This window comes from Morone saxatilis, unplaced genomic scaffold (assembly GCF_004916995.1).
Source record: "Morone saxatilis isolate NCDOM2014 unplaced genomic scaffold, NCSU_SB_2.0 Contig4, whole genome shotgun sequence".
Classification (NCBI taxonomy): domain Eukaryota; kingdom Metazoa; phylum Chordata; class Actinopteri; family Moronidae; genus Morone; species Morone saxatilis.
The window spans coordinates 12,293,633-12,317,625 of NW_023339984.1; the positions used below are offsets into that span (position 1 = coordinate 12,293,633).

Sequence of the window (23,993 nt, forward strand, 5' to 3'; positions counted from 1 at the left end):
ACACACACACACACACTACAGGTGGGTGCTGTATGTGAATGGTAAGGAACGGGTCACGGACTGTCCTGCAGTGAACACGGGTCTGTGGTACCACATCGGGGTGTCCTGGAGGAGCTGGGACGGTGACTGGAAAATCTACATCAACGGGAGGCCCTCAGATGGAGGCAAAGGCCTGTCAGTCGGCACCACTATCCCAGGTGTAGTGCTATCCTCGACCTGCTCACCTTTCTGCCATCACAAAACAATGTGGATGTTTTTGTTTCTAAACAAATCTACATTATATAAGAAACACAGTAATGCATTAGAGACATAGAATCATTTTTCAGTGAGTTTTAGTTAACTTCTTATATTTAACATGTGTCTTACAGGTGGTGGGGCACTGGTATTGGGTCAGGACCAGGATAAGAGGGGCGAGGGCTTCAACCCTGTGGAATCCTTTGTCGGCTCCATCAGTCAACTCAACATCTGGGATCGTGTTCTTACACCTCAACAGGTAAATGTAGTAACTGGAAATGTGGTAATTTAAGTGCTCATAAGAAATTGTATGTGTTGTATCAACTGATCTTACCCTCACCTCTACTGAAGATCAAGGTCCTGGCCAGCAGCTGTCCAGCCTCCCATGTGACCCACAGAGGGAACGTCCTAGCCTGGCCAGACTTCCTCACTGGGGTGGTGGGCCGAGTCAAAGTAAACCTCAACAGCATTTTCTGTGCTGGTAAGAGAAGCTTCACAAATGTCAATCATATATAACCGTGAATGATGAGCTTCAAACTGTTTTTAGTATAACTTCGGAGAATACTTCACTGTATGCAGCCCTTAGCTTTCCTATTTGAAACGTAACAGCAAAAGTAAAAGTCACAGTGGCTTCTCCAATCTCCAACACTGAAAACCACGCCTGGTTTCTTCAGATTGCCCCAAGCTGGAGAACGCAGTGCCCCACCTGCACGCCTCCACTGTAGAGGTGAGCCCCGGCGCCCAGGTCCAGCTGTCCTGTGATCCCGGCTTCTACCTGTTGGGGGAGCCAGTGCTGCAGTGCCAAAATAAAGGAGAGTGGAGCCATCCTCTGCCCAGCTGTGAACGTAAGTGAGAGACACAAACTGCTCTCTGATTTGAATTGTAAATAAGTCATCTTATTATGTCTTTGTTTGTTTTTTACGCGCTTTGGCTGATTTGATGTGTTTGTCAGTCCACTGAGTACATTTCTGTGAAGTTGTTTTCAGACTTTGTTACAAGCAAATATTAACCATAAATGGGTGTTTCATGTTTACAACAATAAGTGATCTTTTTAGCTTGTTGAAATATGATTTGATGAACAATCCAGCGATTTATCAAACACAACAGTGGCAAACACTGGAAAGACTAATTTGTTCTGCAGTAAAAACATATATATATATATATATAAAAGTATAGTTTCCATATATTCGTCTTGCAGCAGATGGATACATGTTTCTAACATCTGTACATCTGACCAATTGAATAATACACCTATAGGTAGAGAGCCTGTAGGACTGAGAGCCACAAAAATATTCCTTGGTCCTCCTCTTACAGGAGTATCCTGTGGGCCTCCTCATCCTCTGGAGAACGGCTTGTTTCAGGGGACGGACTTCCATGCCGGCAGCTCTGTGGTCTATCAGTGTAATGCTGGCTTTTACCTGCTGGGAGACACTAAAGTGCACTGCACCAATAGTGGAAAGTGGGGAGGAAATCAACCAGCCTGTCTCGGTACTTCATTCAATAACATTTTAAATTATTGATATATTTAGAAAAGACAAATCCTGTTTGGAAGATTATTATGTGAGGAAATATCTGTGTTTGTGTGTTCAGATGTGGATGAGTGTGCTCTGGGATCTGACTGCGATGAACACGCTAGTTGTCAGAACACAGATGGCTCCTACACCTGCACCTGTACCCATCCTTACAGTGGAGATGGCAAAAACTGCACAGGTAGCAAGATGCAGGAAATGCTCTTAAAAGACACTTTGTGGACCATTTTATTTGTCCATATATGAACCCATTTGTTATGTGTGTACGTGTTTGTCTTTCCCACAGAGCCTGTGAAGTGTGAGAACCCCGGGTTTCCAGAGTTCGGTCACAGAGAAGGCAGAAACTTTCTGATGGGTGGCGAGGTTGTTTTTGTCTGCGACAACGGCTATGAACTGGTCGGCTCTTCTCGCCTCCACTGCCTGGAGACGGGAAGCTGGGATAATCAAGTCCCATACTGCAGAGGTGAGGGATTGAGTGGTCATGTCATGCCATTACAGTGCTGCAGCTGAACTGTATGTTAAGTCCTGCAAGCTTTTCAAGTGATTCTTCTACTACTTTTCAACTGAAAGTTAAAAATGTATCTTCAGTATATTTAAGTTGCATGCATGACCTTTCTTGTTGAGTTTCAGATTCCATATGTTTACTACTATTAGCTATTGGTTTAATCATTCTTATAAGATACTGTAAGAACAACCTACCAAACCTCCTGTTGCCTTTTCAACTTTATTTCCATCAGCTTCTAGCACAAGATGGAATTCAGAGTTTTGAACATGTAGCAGTATCAAGGTGACCTCGTGGTCAAAATGGTCACATACACAAATTTCCCCTTAACAGTTATAGTTAACAAGTATATGTTCTGGGTAACCACAAAATCACATACGGGAAACACATCTTAAGGTTTCTATTTCTAATAAATAGAGAAGTAGTTTCATAATTGCTTCTTTTTGCTAACGTAAGATATAGATGTACATTCATACTTAAACACTCATATTTTGAACATCTCAATGGACCCAGATTCCTTCCTATTATGGTAATTAAACTGATCTTTATTCTATAGAATAAAGGAGTTTCCTAATCAAAGCATTCAGCTATTAGAGCCAATAGGATCTGAGTAACACACAAATGAAACTACACAGGTTTAATTGCGGTCTTTTATTATTATTATGCAGTTTTGATAAACACACACAGACACAAAAACACACGTATGTACACTTTTCACAAACACACATTATGCAGTGTGCCCGACCCCCGGTGCTGTGAAGGGGTGATTATATATGCAGCTGTCTTTTTGTCTTCCACTGTGCAGCGGGCTGAAAGGCCTGACCACTGCAGCACCTCCATTGGCTCTAAGCCACATTCTTCCTCATAGAGAAAAGGGAACTGACTTACTCAGCACCTGCAGACAGTGCCAATCTATTAGCTCAGCCCATATTTCCTGTTGATCGTCATACTGAAAGTGAAGTGATTGCAGTTAAAAGTGAAACTCTGTATGTCCTCTGACAAATATAATGCTACTGTGTACCAAAACCAAAACAGTTGAATTTGATTTAGATTTTTTTTTCCTTTATTAAAGGCAACAATACCTGAAGTTAAATAACTGATGATGTTGGTACGCATTAGAGAGCACACTAATGGCTCAAAATGACTTTGGCATTGAGGTTTTCTGCAGCAGCGATAAGTGCATAAGCCATCTTAATTATTGTGCTAGCAGTGTTATCTGAGTACTGAATTTATGAGGTGATGGGTGTCTGGATGGTAGAGTCACTGGTGGGAAACAAGATCCGACCCTGTGTGGTCATGAGGAGCACTATTCAACTTGTGAAAGCAGTCGTATAATGTCTTCTATAACTCTGAAGGGAGCTTTCTAAAATCAGAGAAAATAACACAGCACCCTTATTACTTTTCTGTAAAAGTCAGGTCAGAAGTCGTACTAGGTTGGACCTAATAACATTTCTGTATCACTCTTAGTGCGGTACAAGTCTGGATTGAATGCTGTTGGATTAATGTAAAGACTGCAGCAGCACACACGTTTAACATGCAGAGAGAGAGACAGAAATGTGCGTCTTGTATCGCCTTCTAAAATCACCGTATTATCTCAATCTTCATATCTATGCACAAAGAAAATAAGCCTTTAGAGGGGTGGAGTGAAAGACAGGTGCATATAATAAGCAGGGAGGGTCTAACAAAAATGTGCCATTTGTTGGAGTAATGTAGGTTCCGTTTTTTTTAGCCTCTAAAAGTGATTGAAGCGATTTGATTTTGGCCTTCACTTTTTTTCTTGTGAATCCCCCACATTCATTGAAGTGCAATATTTAATCACTGAAGTACCTCTTCATTCACTAATGCCTCTTTGGCATCTGTCCATTATATACTTTCCTGTGCGCCTCTGTAATGGGGCATTAATCCTAGACAAAGTCTTTGCCAAAATCTAATCTACATTTAATCAATAACACTTATAGGCGTCTGTAAATTTGTCTCCTCAGAAATGCATATAGAGGTTCTTTACTCTGAGGACAGAGGGAGCTACCCTTGTGTTTTATGTTTTCAGTGGAAAACATCAGTTACTTACTATCTCTTTGATGTTGCGCTCTAGCTCTCTCCTGCCCGACACCAACTGTTCCAGAAAACTCCATCATAAAGGGAAACAACTTCACCTATGGAAGCAAGGTGACTTTCAGGTATCATTTGCATCCCCTACAACACCACGTTGTAATGACAGCAGTAGGAAATATTACTAAGTAAAACAGTACAACCTTGTCAACATCTGTTTTCATTCACCTCAGCTGTATGAAGGGCTTCCTGCCTCAGATCCCTTATGAGTTCCAGTGTCTCGCTAGTCTGAGGTGGAGCGGGACGCCACCTGCCTGTCACCCAGTGACCTGTGGGGACCCTCCACCTGCCGTGAACGCCAATTACAACCTCGACACAAACACATACCAGTCCACTGTCACATATACCTGTGCTGAGGGATACAGGTATGGATAAATTACTGCACTGTTCACTATCTCGACAATGTTTGATACGTTGAGTGAATAAATGCCCAGTTTTTGGAGAAAGAAGTTGACATTAAGCTAACTAATTAACTGATTTACAAATGCACAGGAGCTAATTGGGATACATTTACATTACACTGTAACCACAGCATGCCTTTTTAATGTTAAATGTTCATTAATCACCTAATTTCTCTTAGAAATAAGTCCTATTTATTTTAAACCTTTGTTAAAACAATTGAAGCTCATAGACTCTATTCGTCAGCACAGTTGCATCCTCCAGTGACATTATGAACTTTGTATGATGCTCTGTATGAATCTGTAACATGTCATCAGTTTTGATTCATTTGTTTTCACAAGTTGTCCTCCATAAATCTCTGACTTATTTGCATTAGTGTGAGCGTGTAAACTAAGTAGTGTGTTGGTGCGAAAGACCACAGGGCTCCATGGAAGTGGTTTGTGAATCGACAGGAGAGTGGAGCAGGCCTGTCCCCCGCTGTGTGAGCATCCTGTGCAGCGAGCCTCCAGCCCTGAAAGACGCCGTGACCGTAGGAGAGAACTATGAACTGGGAAACAAGGTGCACTATGTCTGCAAAGAAGGGTAAATGTGGTTGAAGTTTACTCAGTTAATATGTTATTTTGTAACTAAGGAGATATATTTTTATTAATCCTCATCGAGGAATTTGACCTGGTAAAGACCTAAACATTATCAATACTTAGAGATTAACAGTGTGTCTCTTAATTATTGCAGTTAATTAGGATGCAAACTTACTGATTTGCCCTTTGCTTTCGGTCTACTTCGCAGCTACACTCTTATTGGCTCAGAGACCAGAGAATGTTTGCCAAGTGGCCAATGGAGTGACAGCTCTGCCCAGTGTGTCCCCCGCTCCTGTGGACCCCCGCCCGCCATTGACCACGCTGAGCCCTACGAGAGCCACCAGCTGTTCGGAGACACTGCTAACTACTACTGCACTGATGGATACACTGCTGGCAATAACTCAAAGATGGTGTGTAATGCTCAGGGTGTGTGGGCGCCTCCCGATGGCATGGAGGCCCCTCGCTGCATCGCAAACTTCTGCCTACGTCCGCCAGAACTACCCCACGCGATTTTAGATTCGGTGAACAAACCAAAATACGCCAGCAACACTGAAGTGAGCTATAAATGTGAGGAGGGCTTCATGCTCAACACCACAGCCACACTGAGATGTCTGATGGGAGGAGAGTGGGAGCCTTCGCCGTATGATATTGGTTGTGTGCCGGTGAGGTGCTCCAAGCCTGAGAGCATTGATCGGGGCTATGTGATGGGATCAAACTATAGTTTTGGATCTGTGGTGGCGTACGGATGCAATAATGGCTTCCTGATCCGAGGGGAGAAGAGGAGGACCTGCAAGGCCAATGGAGAGTGGGGAGGAGTTCTCCCTACCTGTGTACCTGTGTCCTGCACCCAACCTCCTTTTCTCAAGAATGGATACTTCCAGGTTAGCCACAAACACCAGAATAAATGCACACTGCACACATTAATCCTTCCTATAGTGATAAGAAATAAAACATAAGGGGTATACATCATCCTTGCTCATACAGAGATACCGCCTAACATAAGGACATTAATCAACTACAAGTGTTTGTATTAATTATAGGATTTATAGAAATCATTGGAAAGTAACTGAGCTGTTAAAAATCTTACCAAACATTAAATATGTTTAATGATATATCCCTCTGTTTATTCCCCCACAGAGCAGAATTCGATACACCTTCAACAGCAAGGTGATATACAGCTGTAATGCGGGATACAGGATGGATGGTCGTCCAGAGCGAGTTTGCCAAGCCAACCGGCAGTGGTCCAACAATGACCCTCCCACCTGTGTACTTTTGACCTGTGACCCTCCTCCCAACATAGTCCACGGGCGTTACAGGGGGTCTGATTTCCAGGTGGGCCGAAAAGTGCAGTATGTCTGTGATGAGGGTTACGAGTTGGTCGGGGATGCCACTTGGACCTGCCTTAAGTACGGAAGGTGGGATAAGACAAGGACCCCACGCTGCTCACCGGTGCAGTGTCCAGAGCCGCCGCTGGAGGAGAACCACCTGGTCCTGAAGGGTCTGGACTCTGAATCTGGAACGGTGCAATTATCTTGTGAGGATGGCTACGTTCTCGAGGGGGCCCGGATCCTGCGCTGTACCGCGTCCCAGGAGTGGAATGACACCTTTCCAGTGTGTAAGCAGGTGTTTTGCGGCGCCCTGCCTGAAGTGTCCTTTGGTGGCCCTTCCTCGTCTTCTCCCCCATTCCCTTTCGGCTCCATGGTGAGCTACACATGCATGGATGGCTTTACTTTAAGAAAAGAAGGCTCAGTGTCCTGTCTAGCCAGCGGGCAGTGGAGCCATCCTTACCCAGAGTGTATTCCAGTTGAATGCCCTCAGCCTGTGGAGATTACTAATGGTATTGTTGATGTCCAGGGTCTGATGTATCTCAGTAAAGCACTGTACAGCTGTAGGACTGGATATAATTTAGCAGGCAATTCTACTGTCCTCTGTGGAGAGAAGGGACTCTGGATTGGAGGGGTACCTTCCTGCCGCCCAATTGAGTGCTCAATACCTAAACAGATAGTCAATGGAAAAGTAGTTTACACAAAACTCCAGTTTGGTCACACTGCTACCTACTCCTGCCGCCGTGGTTATCGCCTTCAAGGCCCAGAGACTGTGAAGTGCCTGGCCAGTGGGGAGTGGGACATCGAGCCGCCTGCTTGTGTGCAGGTATCTTGCACCCCACCCCAACCAATTGATAATGGATTCGTAGAGGGCCAGGATCACAGTTTCGGTGTCACCATTTTCTACAGCTGCTTCCCTGGCTTTCAGCTGGTAGGCCAGGACCATCTGACCTGTGAGGAGTTCGGGTGGTCTAGTTCTGTTCCTGTCTGCGTGCCCTCAGACTGCGGCCTGCCTCCTCACATTGACTTTGGGGATTATGTTAAGGTGACACAGCTGGGTGGCGGCTCTGACACTGCTTCTAAAGACACTGGAAAATTAGCCTCACCGATGGACTTGAGCTTCCTTCATGGAACGTTAATTGAGTACCGTTGCCACAAAGGTTATGACCTCACAAGCCCCACCAGGTTGGTGTGTCAGGAGGACGGAGGCTGGAATGGGACGGCCCCGTCCTGTGTCCCTGCAGAGTGTGAAACACCACCCAGTCCCGCGCACGGCTGGGTGAATGTGACTGATACCTCCCTCGGAAGTATGGTCAAGTATACTTGTGAGGAAGGTTACGAGCTGCAGGGGGAGCCTGTGAGGCAGTGTGTATCAGGTCGAGTGTGGACTAACGATGCCCCAGTGTGTCGTCCCGTTTCCTGTGGCGATCCAGGTGCGATCGCTAATGGCACAGCTCACGGAGGTGCTTTTGTGTATCCTGAGGTCCTACGCTATGAGTGTAGTCCTGGCTTTGTCCTTAAGGGCAGTGATGCTATCATCTGCCAGGTGGATGGAAAGTGGACTGGGCAGAAGCCTTGGTGTGAGCCAGTATTTTGTGGTCCTCCTAAAGTTCCCAGTGATATTACTTTTAAAGGAGAGGAGTACAGCTACAGTAAGGAGATAGCACTGAGCTGTCAGTCTGGTTTCGTCTTGCAGGGGAAATCTATCAGTGTTTGCCAGGCTGATGGCACCTGGAGCCATGAGTCTCCTACCTGTGTACCTGCCCACTGTGGCAAACCCTCACCAATACCCAATGGTCATGTGTTGGGGTCAGAGTTTGGCTTCAACGGCAAGGTTAAGTATGAATGTGATGAGGGATACACACTTAACGGAGATCCCACACTTATTTGTAAGTCAGATGGACTTTGGGACAAACCTGCACCTCGCTGTGATATCATAAGTTGTTACCCACCCGAGGACATCAGTCACGGCTTCCTGAATGGCTCCAGCTTTAACTACGATGACATGGTGGAGTATGTCTGCTTCGATGGCTATGAGGTAGTCGGGGATCCCATCCTGCGCTGCTCCGCTCAAGGACTCTGGGTGGGCACCGTGCCTCAGTGCCGGCCCTGTGCCTGTAACCTCCCAGCAGTGAAATTCGGGGTGGTTCTTGGGCGCGACCGTGCCTGCGGAGACCAAGTGAACTTCCAGTGTGACGACGGCTACAAGCTGCTGGGTCCCTCTCAGGCCGTGTGTGAGAAGGGAGGGGTGTGGAGCCCCGGTGTGCCTATGTGTGGCCGGGGGAGGTGCAGTGCTGCCCCGCCTACAGTTCCTAACGCTGTCCAGCAGGGCGGCAGTGCCACCTTCTCAGACACAGTTATATACAGGTGTCGGCCCGGCTACCAGCCAAAGGGGTATCCACACCTCTCCTGTGGAAGAGACGGCAGGTGGGGGGAACCCAGGATCAGCTGTGAGCCGGTGAGCTGTGGAAAACCTCCAGTTGTAGCTAATGCTCAGGTGGTGGCAGACACCTTCACCTTCCCAAATCAAATCACATACAGGTAAATACTGTGATTATTACTGTTATTAGCATTTCAGCCACCACATTTCCTCTACATTGTCGATTTACAGTCCCACTAAGTTTCAGGGATGAGCTGAAACTATAATCTAGTTACATTGCCTATAAATTTGCCTGACCTCCTCCTCTTTTAAAAACCAGTATGTCTAATAGCCTGGACTTTAGGAACCACATAAAAGACTTATTACTTTATGGTGGACAGTCTGAATCTACTTTTCTCATTTTTACTTTCTTTATTTTCGTATAATTCCCTCTTGCTCTGCAGGTGTGAGGATGGGTACAAATTAGCCACACAGACGTCCTCTCTTTCCTGCCAGAGTGACGGTACCTGGTCCAAACACAGCATTCGGTGCAGCCCCACCCCGTGCCAACTGCCCACCAACTTCTCCATGTCCCATGTGCTAATCACTGGGAAGGAACTCACTCCTGTCGGGGGCACCATCACCCTCTCCTGCCCTCCTGGTCTCTTCCTGCAGGGGTCAGCAATAGCTGAGTGTCAGGTAGGAGAGAAGTTGGTTAATGATTTGTCCAAGTCTCTTAGATGATTGATCTTACTGTATCTACCTGGTTGAATAATTAACAAGATGTTCTTTGTCACTCGATGTGCATGCAAAGAAGGTGTTGTGACGTGATTGTGTGACTGTTTGATCATCACTGTGAAATCACAAAGAAAACACTGCACATATCTCTCCTTTTTTCCACTGAACATGTCAATTAGACACCATGAATAATGTAGTACTTTCTTGTCCTCTCTGTTGTATTATGTGCAAAGCTGGGTGGAATCTGGGCGCCAAGCATCTCCTCAGTTTCCTGCGAGCTGGTGGTTTGTGAGAAACCCCCTCCTCTTCTCCACGGCGTCACAGAGGGGGACAGCTACAACTATGGAGACTTTGTCATGTACTCATGCCTGCCAGGGTTTGGCATGAAGGTACTGCTCATTACGCCAAGTTTCCTTTTGGAAAGTTTTATTAGTTTAGCAGCTAATATTAAAAAAACATGGGTTAATGAATTACCACATGGGGAAAACAGCATTACAAAGACAAGCAACTAAATCTGATACAAAATTGTGGATAATAAAAACATTCTCACTTTCCTGTCGTCAGTTCAACCTTTAAGTATCTTTTTCCAAGTTTTCTCAACTCCTAAAGAATCTATTTTGTGTACTTTAGTGTCCAAAAGGTCAGTCTGAGGCCACTCTCCTGTATTACAACAGAGGGCTTCATCTCCTCTCCTGCACTGTGCTGTTAAACAACAGGCTGTCCACAGGGACCTAATGGCCCGAAATCAGATTACAGAGTCACGTGATTTCTCCTCAACAATCAATAGGAATGTGTATTTACAGAGCATACAGAAGGAGCTGAGTCACTCTTTTCCTGATACACTGATACCCACTGATGTGCTAGCCTCCTCAATTGGACTGCTCTCTACAATGAGTGCTTTTATTACACTAAAGACACACAGAGAAGACAAAGTGCTGACTCTCGTTAGACAGTTTTGTAACAAAGGTCCATTGTCTAAGCCCGAGGTGAAAAAATCTCTATCATGGATCTTGATTGGATCACATTCCTTGCTATTGCTACAGTGTTGGCTAAACTATGCTGTGTTTAGGTCATCTACTATTCTTGTAGCTTTACACTTTGTTCCGCTTGTCACAGGGAGACTCTATCCAGACCTGCCAGGGAGACAGAACATGGAGTGGCACCCAGCCAGTGTGTGTTGGTAGGTTTGTTTACATGTGAGGGGCAGACCGGGAAATGTCTGTAAAAATGTCTAATATTTAATCCAGTTGTTGTAAGTCTTGTCAGTAAAGTTCGGGAACCTTAATATCACTGAAACCTCACACATATTGGCTTTTTCTACAAACATGCACAGATTTACTAACGGCTGAGTAAATGCAGAGGACAACGACAGTGACAGGCAGGAACCTCAAATTACACGAGAAGCCAAATTCTTCCTGTTAGAAAAGGAAACGGACATCCTTCAAAAGCTGTTGCTAATTTGTGCTGCAGTATGTGTGGAAAAGGCCAAACAAATTATATATATAATATTAAAAATCTGTCCTCCTGTTTAATGTCAACAGTCCTGTTTCTAGTCCCTAATATTAAACCTTTTCAGGCAAATCTTAAAGTAATTCAGATTGTATGTAGGGTAAAAAATAGAGAGTGTAACTTAGAGTTCAGCATAATGTTATGTTAAGACATACCCACCACACCCGTGACACTATGCTTGTCCATTGTCTCCTCAGCACAGTCCTGTGGGCCTCCACCCACAGTACAAAATGCACAAGTCCTGACAACAGGACAGACTTACCTACACAATGCCAGTTATACATGCAATGTAGGCCTGCAGCTCGACGGCCCAAAGTCCCTCACCTGTCTGGCCAACGGCACGTGGGGCCTGCCAGCCCCTACATGTGAAGGTAGGATGGATGGCCTGGTCATGGTCAACGTGTAAATGGGCTGTACACCTTTCTAGTTTTCCGACCACTAAAGGGCTTTACACTACATGCCACAGTCACCCATCCACACACATTGATAAAGGCAAAGGCCATCACAAACAGAAACTAATACTCATTCAAACACTGCCAACCTTCTGATTAGAGGATGACCCGCCCTACTTCCTGAGCCCCATCTGTCATCATTCTTTGTTTCTTCCTTGTTCCGTTTCTCTTTCTGAATCATTTAATCTGTAATATATTTTAGTGGCCAAAGGCTGCGACAACCCAAAACAGATTCCGCACGGCAAAGTGCAAGAACACAATCTGAACACGGGCCGTGCTCTGGAGTTCCAGTGTGATAAAGGCTACAACCTGGTAGGAGATCCCCTGGTGGTGTGTATGGGGGGAAACACCTGGAGCTCCACATTCCCCACCTGCCAATGTGAGAAACTCTGCACACACACAGAAACACTAAGAGGCCGTCACACGAATGACAAGTTGATGTGATTTGAATTAGTGAATTTATTGCTATCTGCCACAGTGTCTTACTGTCTGGGTTCCTGTTATGTTTGACTCCCTGTTTCCTTTACAGCTTGTCAACATAATCCCTGTTGCAATGGTTGCATGTAGATCACATAATGCAGCACACACCGCACTCAAAATCATTTGCAACATCACTGAGTTTCTTCATCTGTTTCCCAACAAAAGGGTTATTCTTGCTTCTTTATAAGACAGTTTGAGTCAGAGCAGTTCACTGGAACTGGAATATTTTTGAGTCTTACATAAGAATATGTGTTCTCATCTGGGAAACATTTACATGCAGCAAAGTAAAAATAATATAATAAAAAATGGACATAGAAATTATGCTGCTTTCAAATTTTTGGGACATAAAAGTGACCATAAAAATAGAAACTCCTTTATGACATAATGCAAACTGTGGGCTGCAGTGAATTCTGTGTTTGTGTGACTTGTCATGCTTAACCTCTGCAGTAAATTACAATGTCTGTGGTGGCATTGCATTGGATAACATTTAAAGATGAGTAATACAGCCTAACTATTGTATATTATCATAACTAGCTATGAATGGGTATTACTGATATACTTGAGGGTTCATTTAAAAAACATAAAAAAGGTTTACGTATTACTTTCTGCCTTCTAAACTCCTATTTACAGATTTATTTTCAACCTGTTGTTGAATGTAACATTTGTTAGATATAGTCCTGGCAGGATGTCAGCCATGTTAGCTATTACATATTGTCGTCATGTCTGTGGTAAACATTTAAGAAATAAATGATACTTTCATACTGCTAACAGATAACAGCAAGTGTGTCAACATGATAAAAAGACCTTGATTAGTCAAAAAGCAATCCATCATTTCCGTTCCTTACAGCAAAGTCTTGCCCGGCCCCTCCAGGCTGGAGGGAGGGCGGACGCGGGAACGGCTCCCAGCAGGAGTTTCATGTTGGACAGTCAGTCCGTGTCACCTGTCCCAAAGGTCAGCAGGTCAAAGGCAGTGGCACCATCACCTGCAGGCCAGACCAGACCTGGAGCCCCATCAGCTCAGTGTGTGAAAGTAGGTGAAAAACACTGAATATTCACTTTGGAAAAGCTTCACTGTTGCATGATAAGTCAAGATCTGGTTACACAACCAGAAGAGATAACTAGTAACCACCAGATAATTCGGTAATTATGGTTTTATCTTATATTATAAAATAATATATATATATATATTATATATATATATATATTTATTCCAATCAAAGTTGCAGATTCACAACTGCTAATATTTAGTACATCTTTTATTTACAATAACACCTAAAATATGTGACCAGATAATCATCAATAATAGAGCCAATCTATGAGCTGAATCACTAATATTGATAGATATTGGATTATCACTGATATATCAATATTGGCACATATGTTGGTAGACAGGTAAATATAATTTGCAATACATATGGTATTTGTTTATTGATTGCACTTTATGTATTTCACTTTTGGCCTCAAAAATCCTGAATCATTTATTTATCAATCCGTTTTATTGTTTTTCTTTGATCAGTCTGAGATCCAGTTCATGTGATTTAGTGATGTTAAAGGATGTCGATATTCTCTGTACTCAAACCGGCAAATCATGTCATAATTCACAAGATAATCAAGTAAAAACTGTGTATTTGATATTTCACTCCTCTGCATGCTCCCCTTGTGCCGAACATGTCTCTACACTTGCATGGCTGTTTGCTTAAATCTGCCTGTTGGCTGAAGTACCATCTTCTCTCTGTTGTGTCTCACTGAGCTTTTAGCAAAACAAATGGGGCTGCATCAAACACCGCGTTGGCGACTAATTAAGGGCACCTCTGCGGCTTCTATGGCAACCTTTTGTCCAACAATCCACTGATCTTTCTTACACGCAGTTGTCCTGAATATGCAACACAATGGTGCTTGCGTTGCTATGGCTCGTTGTTTGTGTTTGCATGGCGTTAATTCTCCTATGTGCACGTTTGCCATAATCCTTTTAGTTGTTTTGTTCCTAAGGGGGATTTTCACTCACAGGGTCATAGTCAAGCCACACAACTGAACTATCTGACACATTTGGATAATTTGCATGAAATTCACTGTCTCTACAGTTAATGAGGGATACAGAAAAACACAGCTTGATTTCAGTGGACACAATCCACCCAGTGTCTGCAGTGCACAATTTCATACGCAGTATTTATATACAAGGGGGGTAGACAAAGTAACAGAAACACCTTAAAATGACTGCTCATATTGCTCAGTTTTTGTTGACACCAACAGACATTTAAGTTATTTCTAAGGTTTTTGTTTGTATTGTTACAAAGCAAATGTCCTGTCAAGTGTCCAAAAAGTCCAAAAAATACTGGAATTATGTAATATAACAACACCAAACACAGGAAAGCTTCTTTAGGAAAGAGAAACAACGGGAGGTCTCAAAAAATGAGCAAAGAGTTGAACTAACACCTCTGACAGTCTCAACTGTCAGGTGTTTCTTTTATTTTGTACATCCTTAGCAACTTCCCTCTTTGCTCAAACATAAGATTGATCTGCTCAAAACATTTTAGAGTCAGTAAAGGCAGCTGTTGTAAGTGTAATTCATTTATTTTACCTTCAGTCATAGATTTGAGGCAGCAGACATTCATTCATTTAGACAGAGGAGACAATGTAGTGAGTAACTCGTGGGTCGTTCCATCTGGGCTGTTGTACAGGGGTGTCCTGTGGCCCCCCCCTCCACGTGGCCAATGGGGTGGTGCGGGGGGCGGTGTTCCAGTTCGGGGACGTGGCGGTGTACTCGTGTTTTGGCGGCTACGCCATGGAGGGCGTTGGAAGGAGCAGGTGTCTGGAGAACGGCACCTGGACACCACCTCCCACATGCAGAGGTAGAGAGAACACGCCTCTGTGTTTAACCGAAGGGACTCTCCCCTTTCCCAGGACACTTCCTGCTTCATCTGACTGTCACTGTTGCACGTGACGCCACGCCGCTTCTCAGCTTTTTAATTCTTCATCCACAACAGATACAGTTCCCTCTGGAGGTTATTAACGTCTCTGTGCCTGCTCTCTCTGTCCTCTCATGCCTACTTCTACTGGGTTTACTGCAGTCGCATGTGCATAGTATGTGGAAGTAGGTTAAGTAGCCAAAGTGTTATTGCAGTGGGCTCTTTTTTTTTTTTCACCAGTTAAGGTTGGAAGAAAGGATATGGGTTAAATAGATAACCTAAAAAGGCAGTTTTACCACAGAGCCTCTTCCCTCTCACTGTACCATAACTGATTCTTGACACATTGTTCACATGTGACCATAAGATTCATATATGAGTACTTTCTAAAGCCTGGATCCAGCCCCATTAAAGAAGGAACAAACCCTGTGTCGGCTCTTTCAGGGACCGTTGTATTGCCTGTTGGTGTATTTTTCTTATTTCTGTGGATGATTTGGATGAAAAATATACAATGTGAGATCATGTCAAGATATTTCTAGTGCATCTACGGTTTCCCTTCAAAGTAGAAGAGCTTCCTTTGAGACTAATATCAACTCTTAACTGTCTTTAAGTGAGAAAACCATAATTGGAGAGGAAAATATATACATTTCCCAACTGACAGCTGGCTAGTTTGACCAGGATCCAGTGCAGGTTTAAGAAAAGAGCTTTAATTTGAACAGGAAACAAATCACGTAAAACAGGAAGTTGACTCTCCTTCTGCTAAACAATGTTGTTGGAAATCACAGATGGATATTGATCAGTAGAGAATTTAACAATGAATATATTTTTTCTTCAGTAGCTCATTTTTAGTACATTTGTTTTTAAAACAGGTGACCAATAGAAATTCGCCAGGTATCAAACTAACACAGCTGACTTTGGAGATCCTCCTTTAAATAATTTTCCAAACAAACCAATAACATCCGCAGAGAATAGATGTTAATGTGTGTAAAATTCACTGTTATCTCTACACAATTTACAAAAAATAACAAATGAGAGAATGAAATCAGTGGGGCTTCAGAGAGGAAGAGAAACCACTGCCTGCAGCATGAAATTCAAACAACCTCTCCCATGAAAACAAGGACTGGATCCAGGCTAGCCTTTCCTCAACAGCTGCTGAGTTTGTGCACGTACCTGTCTACATGTACACACAGAAACACACACACACACACACACACACACACACACACACACACACATTCAGGTGGTTTCTTAAGTTTGTACTGAGGAATTTAATCTGCAGTGTGTGTGAATGCTGCCTCTGTTCTAGTGCATGAGGTTGCACGGCTACAAGGTTGCAGAGGTGGGAAAACCTCTAACTGTTATTTCTCTTTTATTTCACCGGAAGCGGGGTTTAATATGATCAGCTCTCTGTGTGAAAAATGTGTCTTTGATATGCGTTTGTATGTGTGTGTGTGTGTGTGTGTGTGTGTGTGTCCTCTCTCTCAGCGGTGTGTTGGCTGCAGTGCCAGAACGGAGGTGTGTGTCAGCGGCCCAACACCTGCTCCTGTCCAGAGGGCTGGATGGGCCGACTTTGTGAGGAGCGTAAGTATTTAATCGCCAAATATCGCTCAGTTGAACTCTGTTGACACTGAATTAACTCCCAGAACATAATCCTAAAGGTGTACTCAAACTCAAACAAACACTCACTAACACATGAGAATCCAACCAGCTTGCTAAGCAGGTTTTAGCGGACAATGGAGCACAAAGAGGGTCCAGAGATAATAGAGTGAAAAGCATTGAGAGAGTTATTGTCATTCATTCTCTGCACTCTAACAAAACACTGTCCAACAGTTTATAGACATTTTGTCTAGACACAGAAGTTAAAGAAACAATAATTCAAGAATCAAGAATTTAAACACAAGATTGGAAACTGCTCTCAAATTGACTGAAACGCCTTTAAATACTCTGATTCAACGCTAAACTAAGATGGCGAACATGGTTCTAACCTTACACCTACTTAACATCAGCATATTAGTGTTGTCATGAGCATGTTAGCACAGATGGACAGCCTCAAGGAGCTGCTAGTATGGGTGTAGACTCACTCACGACTTAGTCTAGTTGAACTCAAAAGCCAGAGTCAATACAGGGATGAATGTGTCTTTAATAATAAACTTACATATTAAACACTTGGCCTAAGACTTTATTGTAATCTTAAATGGTCTTAAATAGTGAATAGTTAAATGAAAAAAAATGTTGATTTAAATGCTGAACATTCATTGATTCCAGCTTCTCAAATGGGAGGATTTGCTGTTTTTCTTTGTTTTATATTATTGTAAATTTAATATCGTAAGTTTTTGACTCTCTGTTGGTTAAAACAAGCAATCTGAAAACATTAATTTCCTGACATCTAATAGACCAAACAATCAATTTATTCAAAAAATATACATCCTAATTGTTTTACTTTACTGCACATTCTTGTATTTACACTGAAATCTACAGACTGGGGCTTTAAAATACAACTATTGAAGTGACTTCCCTCTTTACGCAGTCACATGGTTGCATAAAGACTTTACAACAGTACTCATCCCAAGCTGAATCAAATGAGATTTCAACAAAGAGAGACGAGACTGATGACCTTAAATGATTTCCTGTTTACTCTCCTCTTTAATAACAGCTATCTGCATCCTGCCGTGCCTCAATGGAGGCCGTTGCGTGGCGCCCTACCAGTGCGAGTGTCCCAGTGGGTGGACGGGCACACGCTGTCACAGTGGTGAGTTCATGTGCGAGTCAGTGAAGCTGTTCACCTACTGTGTGCATTAATAGCACAGTGACACAGGGTGATAATGACAGTGACATAAAGGGAATCCTTACTCTCAATATGCTCTCCCATAACGACGCCACTGAGGGTTGTGTGACGCCATTGTTTGTCTTCTTTATGAGTTGTTAGTAAATAACAATGGAGCATAATGACGTCCTGCATGATTGCTTTACTAAAATGAATATACTTTTAATACACTGCCTGCTTATGAAGTATTATCAATAACATTGTAATCATATTCTTTTTAGGGTGACAGTGTAACACCTGTTACAATAGTATTTTGACATTTACAGCAATGTTTGTTAATGTGCAGAATAAAAAAAGAATAGACATTGTTTTGGCTGCCGAAGTGAAAAATTTTACTCACTAAAACAGAAACTGCACAAGAAAATTCAACACATAAAAACAAATATGGTTGGAATACAAACCAAACAGTAGTGTTTTATTTGGCAATGTTTTTGTGTGTTTGAGAAAGACTGGAAACATGACGCTTATGTTGCTCACATAGTTTTTATAAATGTATGATTTGTCTTTCAAAGCATTTAATGATCATATGGACAAATATGATTATCTTCAGCCACTCGGTTTTTATCAATGAGTGTTAATGACCGTTAATCAAAAGATGGCATCAAGGAGAAAAGAGTAAGTGAGCACTTAACCATCTGTCTGTCATGGCAGTGTGTTACAGGACACTGAGCAGGAGATGAGGCGGCACTCATTCAAAGGGTAGTTCCACCAAAATAGTTGTTCCAAATATACTTTGTTTAGTAGTGGTACCTACATTGTAAACATTTAATTTTTTTTCTGTAAACGAAATAAATCTCTTTAGAATTTGAAATATATGTTGATGGGAGATGATGAGAGGCCGCATATTTCCTCCTTCTTGGGACAACCTCTCTTCCTCGCGCAGACAAGCCTGTACTCACCGTAATGACGGCTGGGCTGCATTTCATGTGTGTTGTCTGTCTGTCTGTCTGTCTGTCTGTCCGTCCACAGCGGTGTGTTCATCACCTTGTCTGAACGGAGGCAGATGCATCAGGCCGAACAGATGTCACTGCAGTCCAGGCTGGAGTGGACACGACTGCTCCAGGTGACAACACAGGCAGCAAAAAAAGTTCTTTAAAAAGGCAAAAGTTTCCTTTGATTGTTTATTTTTTTTAGATATTTAGATAAACAGATGGAATTCTAAAACTTAAAAATAATAGTTTTAATAATAATTACAGTGACAAACATTAGCATAAGGTCACGAGTGATAAATGGACTGCTAGAGTAAAAATTTTTTAATTATTAGTATATAAATTGCATAGTTTATCTGTTTAAAAAACAAGTTCTGTACATTTGCATTTTTTTAACACTTTAAATATCCTGTTACTTTTATGTATTCATTAGATATTCAAACATTTATGGGATGTATTTCTGTTTGTTTTCCATCTTGCGTACTGCGGTCACACAGGACGAGCCCTCTGCTCCCACTCTTCTTTCATTCACTATCCAAACTGTGGGTGAATACAAACCGATGCTTGAACGAAGCAAATGAGCTTCATGAGAAGTCCCACGGTTTAATGAGTCATCCGCTGTCAGCCGTTTTATCACAAAGGGATGAATCTATTAAGCTCTTTGCTCAGAATGATTCCAGGCATTACAGTAAACCTTGTTATTTAGCACTATAAATTACTAGTGATGTATTTTACGTTCCTCTCCATGTTGTTGTTGGTCATTGTGCCAAGATATGTTCAGTGTAACCATGAGAACGTTCTGTGCAGTCACCAATCTTACGGGAGGAAATAACTAAGATGCAAATTTCCCCCTGAGAGCACCAGACATTTCATATCAGGTTTATTTTCCTACACTTGATAACTTCCACTAAAAGACGGAGAGAGATGGCGAATCAAATGCTGTGTTAGTATCCCGGTTATGATCAGGCTGTGTGTCTGGGCCTGTTAGCATCGTATCCTGCTCTCAGAAACCTGGATAAACTCTTATTCTATTATATTAATCTATATATTCTTGGTATTCTCTCTTAGTGAAACCAAGATACTGCCGTTTGTAAACACATGCCTGCCTTGTGCATCATCAGCTTAAGTTACATACAGTTCAGCTAGTGTAATAGAAATATGATCACGCGTAATGAAGCTCTACGGTAAATGCTGCAATCAAAGTGAAACTTTGACTCCTAAATGCGGAGGATGAGCACTGTTGGCTGTTAATGGTGTTGATAAAATAGGTTCAGAGTTCGTAGGTTCAGCATTCAGGCAGCCATAAACCAGACTGTCAACACCCGGATATGATTAAACCATACAAACACATACGGCGGTTTTCCTTCAGTTATGAGTCATCTTAACTTAGAAAACACGCATATTTCTGAGAATGGGGAAAAAAAAAAAAAAAAAGTGGCATTATGAAATAAATGATGAATTATCAGACAAATATAACCTCAGTAATGAAGTCTAATTTAACTCCTCATGGGTTCTTGCACTTTTATCATATTTAGTGAATCTTTTTTTTGTAAAAAGGTTATAAAAGAGCCACAGATTAAGACTAAATACCATTTCTCCTTCCTTCTCTTTGCAGGAAAAGGAAATCAGGATACTATCACTTCTAAAAAAAAGGTTCCACTCAGCTCCATGTGAATCGTCTTATGAAGGGAATTCTTGTATAGTTAACTGACACACTTGTAAACCATTCATTCTCATCTCTCTGCAAAAGGCAAAGCAAGAACCATTTTGTAAAATAAAGCTGTATTTTTTCATATAGAGACTCAACAGTATTAAACATATGCTGCTATATACTTGTACGATGTGTAAAAACTATTGATGTGATTGTTCAATGTATATGTGTAAACTATTCTCACATTTTTATTAAAGCATAAAATACCATTAACTGCTCTCTTGATCAGATTCTTTGCTCTAGCAGGAAGTCGTCTGTATCAAAGTCAGTTCCCGTCGTGCTCGATCAATTCAAATGTGAATCAGAAGAGAACAAAAGTTCCTGTAGCTCATCTTCATTTATTAAATCCACAATGTTGTACACATAATGTAACAAAGAAAGTTAGTCGGGAGCAAAGCCAATTCCTCATATAAAACAGAATTAAAAAGTAGTTATCAGGTTTTAGGTAAACTCTAGTCTGTTGTTACAACAGTCACTACACACATTGAACTGACAGGACTACAGTATGTCACCAATTACATGAGTGGAATGAGTTATTGTCTGTGTGGAACAGAAGACCTGATAGTTACTGTACAGAAAATGAAACTGGGATTTCTTAGCACAGCATGTACAGAGGGCAGCGGTGGCTACGGTGGTTCTTATGTTCTGAAAGCTTCCAGTTTTTCCAACAGCGTAGTTGTGTTTGCACCAGAGAACTCGAACACCTGAAAGACACAACAGACAGAGGGTTAAAACTTTAATAAAAACTAAATAAATGCCAATGATACAAAGTCTATTTATATATGGATCAAATGGCTGTGAACTACAATTGATAGCAGGATTAGAAATTCCTCAAGTATCAAGTATTTGTGTCTCTGCAACTACTCTGACAAAGGGTTTAACCTGAGCCAGGCCATACAACAGCAATCATACAGGCTTAATATACACTCTGAACTCTTTTTAAACTTTTACTCGTTACCTCTTTCAGTTAAGTTACAGCTCACAAACTCCACTCTCGTGAAGACTCACAAGTTTGTCCTAAACCTCTTAAACCCCCCCGGTTTGCTTGTACAAGTGCTGTGAGTCAGATTCACCAGAAACTGTTAACTGTTTGTTGTGATAGTCAACACCCCCTTAATTTTCCACGACACTGTAAAGGGAGGCTGCAGCACCTCCTAAAACCAGATCTTAGAAAAACATTTTTTTTTTAAATAGCCTGTATTCTGGTAAAGGGGGAAACCACAGATCACACAAATATTTGCTTTGCTGTCTGCTTAATAAGTCCATTATTTTTCAAGTGCCCCACTGACTCCAAGCAACAGACATCAGGGCACCGATCATCAGCGCTCAGAAGGTAAATGCCATTACTGCCACGGCACAGTGACACTTGGCGGCAGTTTGTAAGTGAGATTTGGTTACACAGTTCACTTTTCCTCCAGCTCTGTTTCCCTTTATTGTACAGAGAGGGGAGAAAGAGAGGAGGTGACACGCTCCAAAGTGCTGTGGGCTATACTCGAACCCCGGCCGCTGCAGGAAGCTCTAGCAGGTGTGCTACCAGGGCGCACTGATTTGGTTATAGCTCTTAAACTGATCTGGCTGCTACAGCGCGCTCCAACGTATGGAGCTTTAGTCAACGTTTTAACCAGAAGAGGGACAGCGTGTGGTGGAAAAGGTCCAATGTGGGTTGAATGCACATTTTATAAACTATGATATTCTGGTCCTGGGGCACCAAAAACATGACTACATAAATGCAAATATTGCTCAGACATTACAACTTTATAATAATATGTACATGTTTCTATATTAGCTGTATATGTTCATGCAATGCTTACCTTCTCTCCATTCTTGTAAAAGTGGAATGTGGGCATGCAACTTATATTGCAGAATGAACTCACATCCTGAAAAAAAAAAAAAAAGAGCAAAGAGAACAACAGTGAGATGGACAGAGTCAAAAACAACACTCCTGTCTGATTACTGATGTCAGATATTTACAATATTAAATTAAGACAGAAATGTCGGTAGCTTAGCCTCTCCTCAAGGAAGCAGTACAGCAAAATCAACAGGCGTTGCCAGCTTTTACACATTAGATTATGTAACTGCACGTGCACCAATCACTAGTGGAGTTTTACCAGACTTACCAGACCAGACGCCTACAAATGTATCCAGGTAATTCTGTAAACATGTTGTTTGAACAGCTCCAAGTAGCCTGATTTTAGCTCCAAAGTATTTTAACTGAACTGGTTCAGAATAACTTTAAAGGGTAGATTATGACTGGGTTTTTAAAAGGGTGACTTGTTTGGGATGTACAGGTGTAGTGGGAGGTATAATGCTCATCGTCTCTCCCTGAGAATCAAGAGGGGGGTTAGGTTCTGTTAGCTTACAGATTCGATATACTGCGCAGGTGGTGCCCACTATGTAACATAGTCCTATATCACAAATGGTGGTGTCGAGGTTACCCATGTTGGTTACAAACATGTCAGTGTCTCTTTTGTTGTTTATGTTAAAAGGCTCACGGGTTTTTTAGATTTTTTCAATCCCGTTTTAAATCAGCAAGGTTCTCTTTTCCAATGTTGGAGACTTAGCGACCTGCCTTTGGTAATGAGCGCTGGTGGTTTCCATTGCTTTCAGTAATTATACTTGGTACCCTAACCAGAGTCTGCGGAATTCGTGTGTGAACCACGTTAAGTTCCTGTACGTTGGGATGGTTGTGTGTTTTGGATCTTTGATTGCGCAGTTGGTAGTTAAAAACTTTTAATGGAGAAACAACCACTTGCCTGCCCTATCCGTACTTCGGAATACGTTTTTGTTTCTAGGCTTTGAGCTGTTCTGCAAGGAACGGTTATCATGAGCACCGGGTTATGCAGGATGTACAATATTTCTTTGTTCCTCTTTAAAACGACAGGGAGCATCTGCTGTTTTTATCAAGTTATGTCAGTTTTCAAAGTCAGCCTATTCTGGGTTTGAGTTGGAACGGTCTTGACGGGAGTTCCGAGCAAAGCCTCGTTCACAGATTATACGTGCCTGCCGGGAACAGGCCTCCCTCGGCAAGGACTCCCTTAAAATCCAGACGACTGGAGGCTGACTGTGGGGTACTCTTCAATTTGAAAAAGGTTTTGCTTTTTTTTTTTGTTTTGTTCGTTTGGAAAAGTTTTTCTGTGGCATCGTCAGTGTCGTTTCTTCTTGTTCTACAGACATATAATATATATGGTTTCCTTTTCAATCTGATGATCCTTTCTTACTCGCCAATATGGGGCTTCATGTTTACAGGGGCCGTCGCGTGTGAAAGTCCCACCGTTGTTCGGTTCCTTCAGGAGTGGCTTGAAAGTATCTGACAGAAGAAACAGATGTGTTATTACCGGTTTCGATTAAGCGGTTCATTTGGGAAAGTGCTTTGTTTGGAGACGCAGTTAGTTTTAATTAATGCTACAGTTTA

General features: G+C 42.3%; 2 protein-coding genes across 3 annotated transcripts in view; one reads left to right on the forward strand and one right to left on the reverse strand.

Annotated features, from left to right (window-relative positions):
• svep1 (sushi, von Willebrand factor type A, EGF and pentraxin domain containing 1) overlaps window positions 1-20,831 on the forward strand; it is an 86,274-nt gene extending 65,443 nt beyond the window's left edge. Inside the window, exons 27-49 of one of the 2 annotated variants that reach the window (XM_035675054.1) lie at window positions 22-197; window positions 369-493; window positions 586-715; window positions 909-1,079; window positions 1,549-1,722; window positions 1,825-1,944; window positions 2,050-2,226; window positions 4,358-4,442; window positions 4,548-4,739; window positions 5,188-5,355; window positions 5,560-6,232; window positions 6,489-9,217; window positions 9,500-9,734; window positions 10,007-10,162; window positions 10,890-10,953; window positions 11,480-11,653; window positions 11,937-12,113; window positions 13,062-13,244; window positions 14,893-15,063; window positions 16,603-16,698; window positions 17,771-17,866; window positions 18,911-19,004; window positions 20,486-20,831. In XM_035675054.1, coding sequence (XP_035530947.1) covers window positions 22-197; window positions 369-493; window positions 586-715; window positions 909-1,079; window positions 1,549-1,722; window positions 1,825-1,944; window positions 2,050-2,226; window positions 4,358-4,442; window positions 4,548-4,739; window positions 5,188-5,355; window positions 5,560-6,232; window positions 6,489-9,217; window positions 9,500-9,734; window positions 10,007-10,162; window positions 10,890-10,953; window positions 11,480-11,653; window positions 11,937-12,113; window positions 13,062-13,244; window positions 14,893-15,063; window positions 16,603-16,698; window positions 17,771-17,866; window positions 18,911-19,004; window positions 20,486-20,516 — 6,397 coding nt within the window. In that variant the 3' untranslated portion in view covers window positions 20,517-20,831. The remainder of the gene's footprint in view (window positions 1-21; window positions 198-368; window positions 494-585; window positions 716-908; window positions 1,080-1,548; window positions 1,723-1,824; window positions 1,945-2,049; window positions 2,227-4,357; window positions 4,443-4,547; window positions 4,740-5,187; window positions 5,356-5,559; window positions 6,233-6,488; window positions 9,218-9,499; window positions 9,735-10,006; window positions 10,163-10,889; window positions 10,954-11,479; window positions 11,654-11,936; window positions 12,114-13,061; window positions 13,245-14,892; window positions 15,064-16,602; window positions 16,699-17,770; window positions 17,867-18,910; window positions 19,005-20,485) is intronic. The other variant, XM_035675056.1, reaches the window with a different exon arrangement.
• A 68-nt stretch (window positions 20,832-20,899) lies between these two features.
• On the reverse strand, window positions 20,900-22,458 carry txn (thioredoxin; the record flags this gene model as incomplete). Its single annotated transcript, XM_035675057.1, is given in 2 exon segments — window positions 20,900-21,285; window positions 22,393-22,458. Coding segments are annotated over 2 exon segments (132 nt in total), but the record flags the coding sequence as incomplete, so codon positions are not given.
• Between the last annotated feature and the right edge of the window lie 1,535 nt (window positions 22,459-23,993).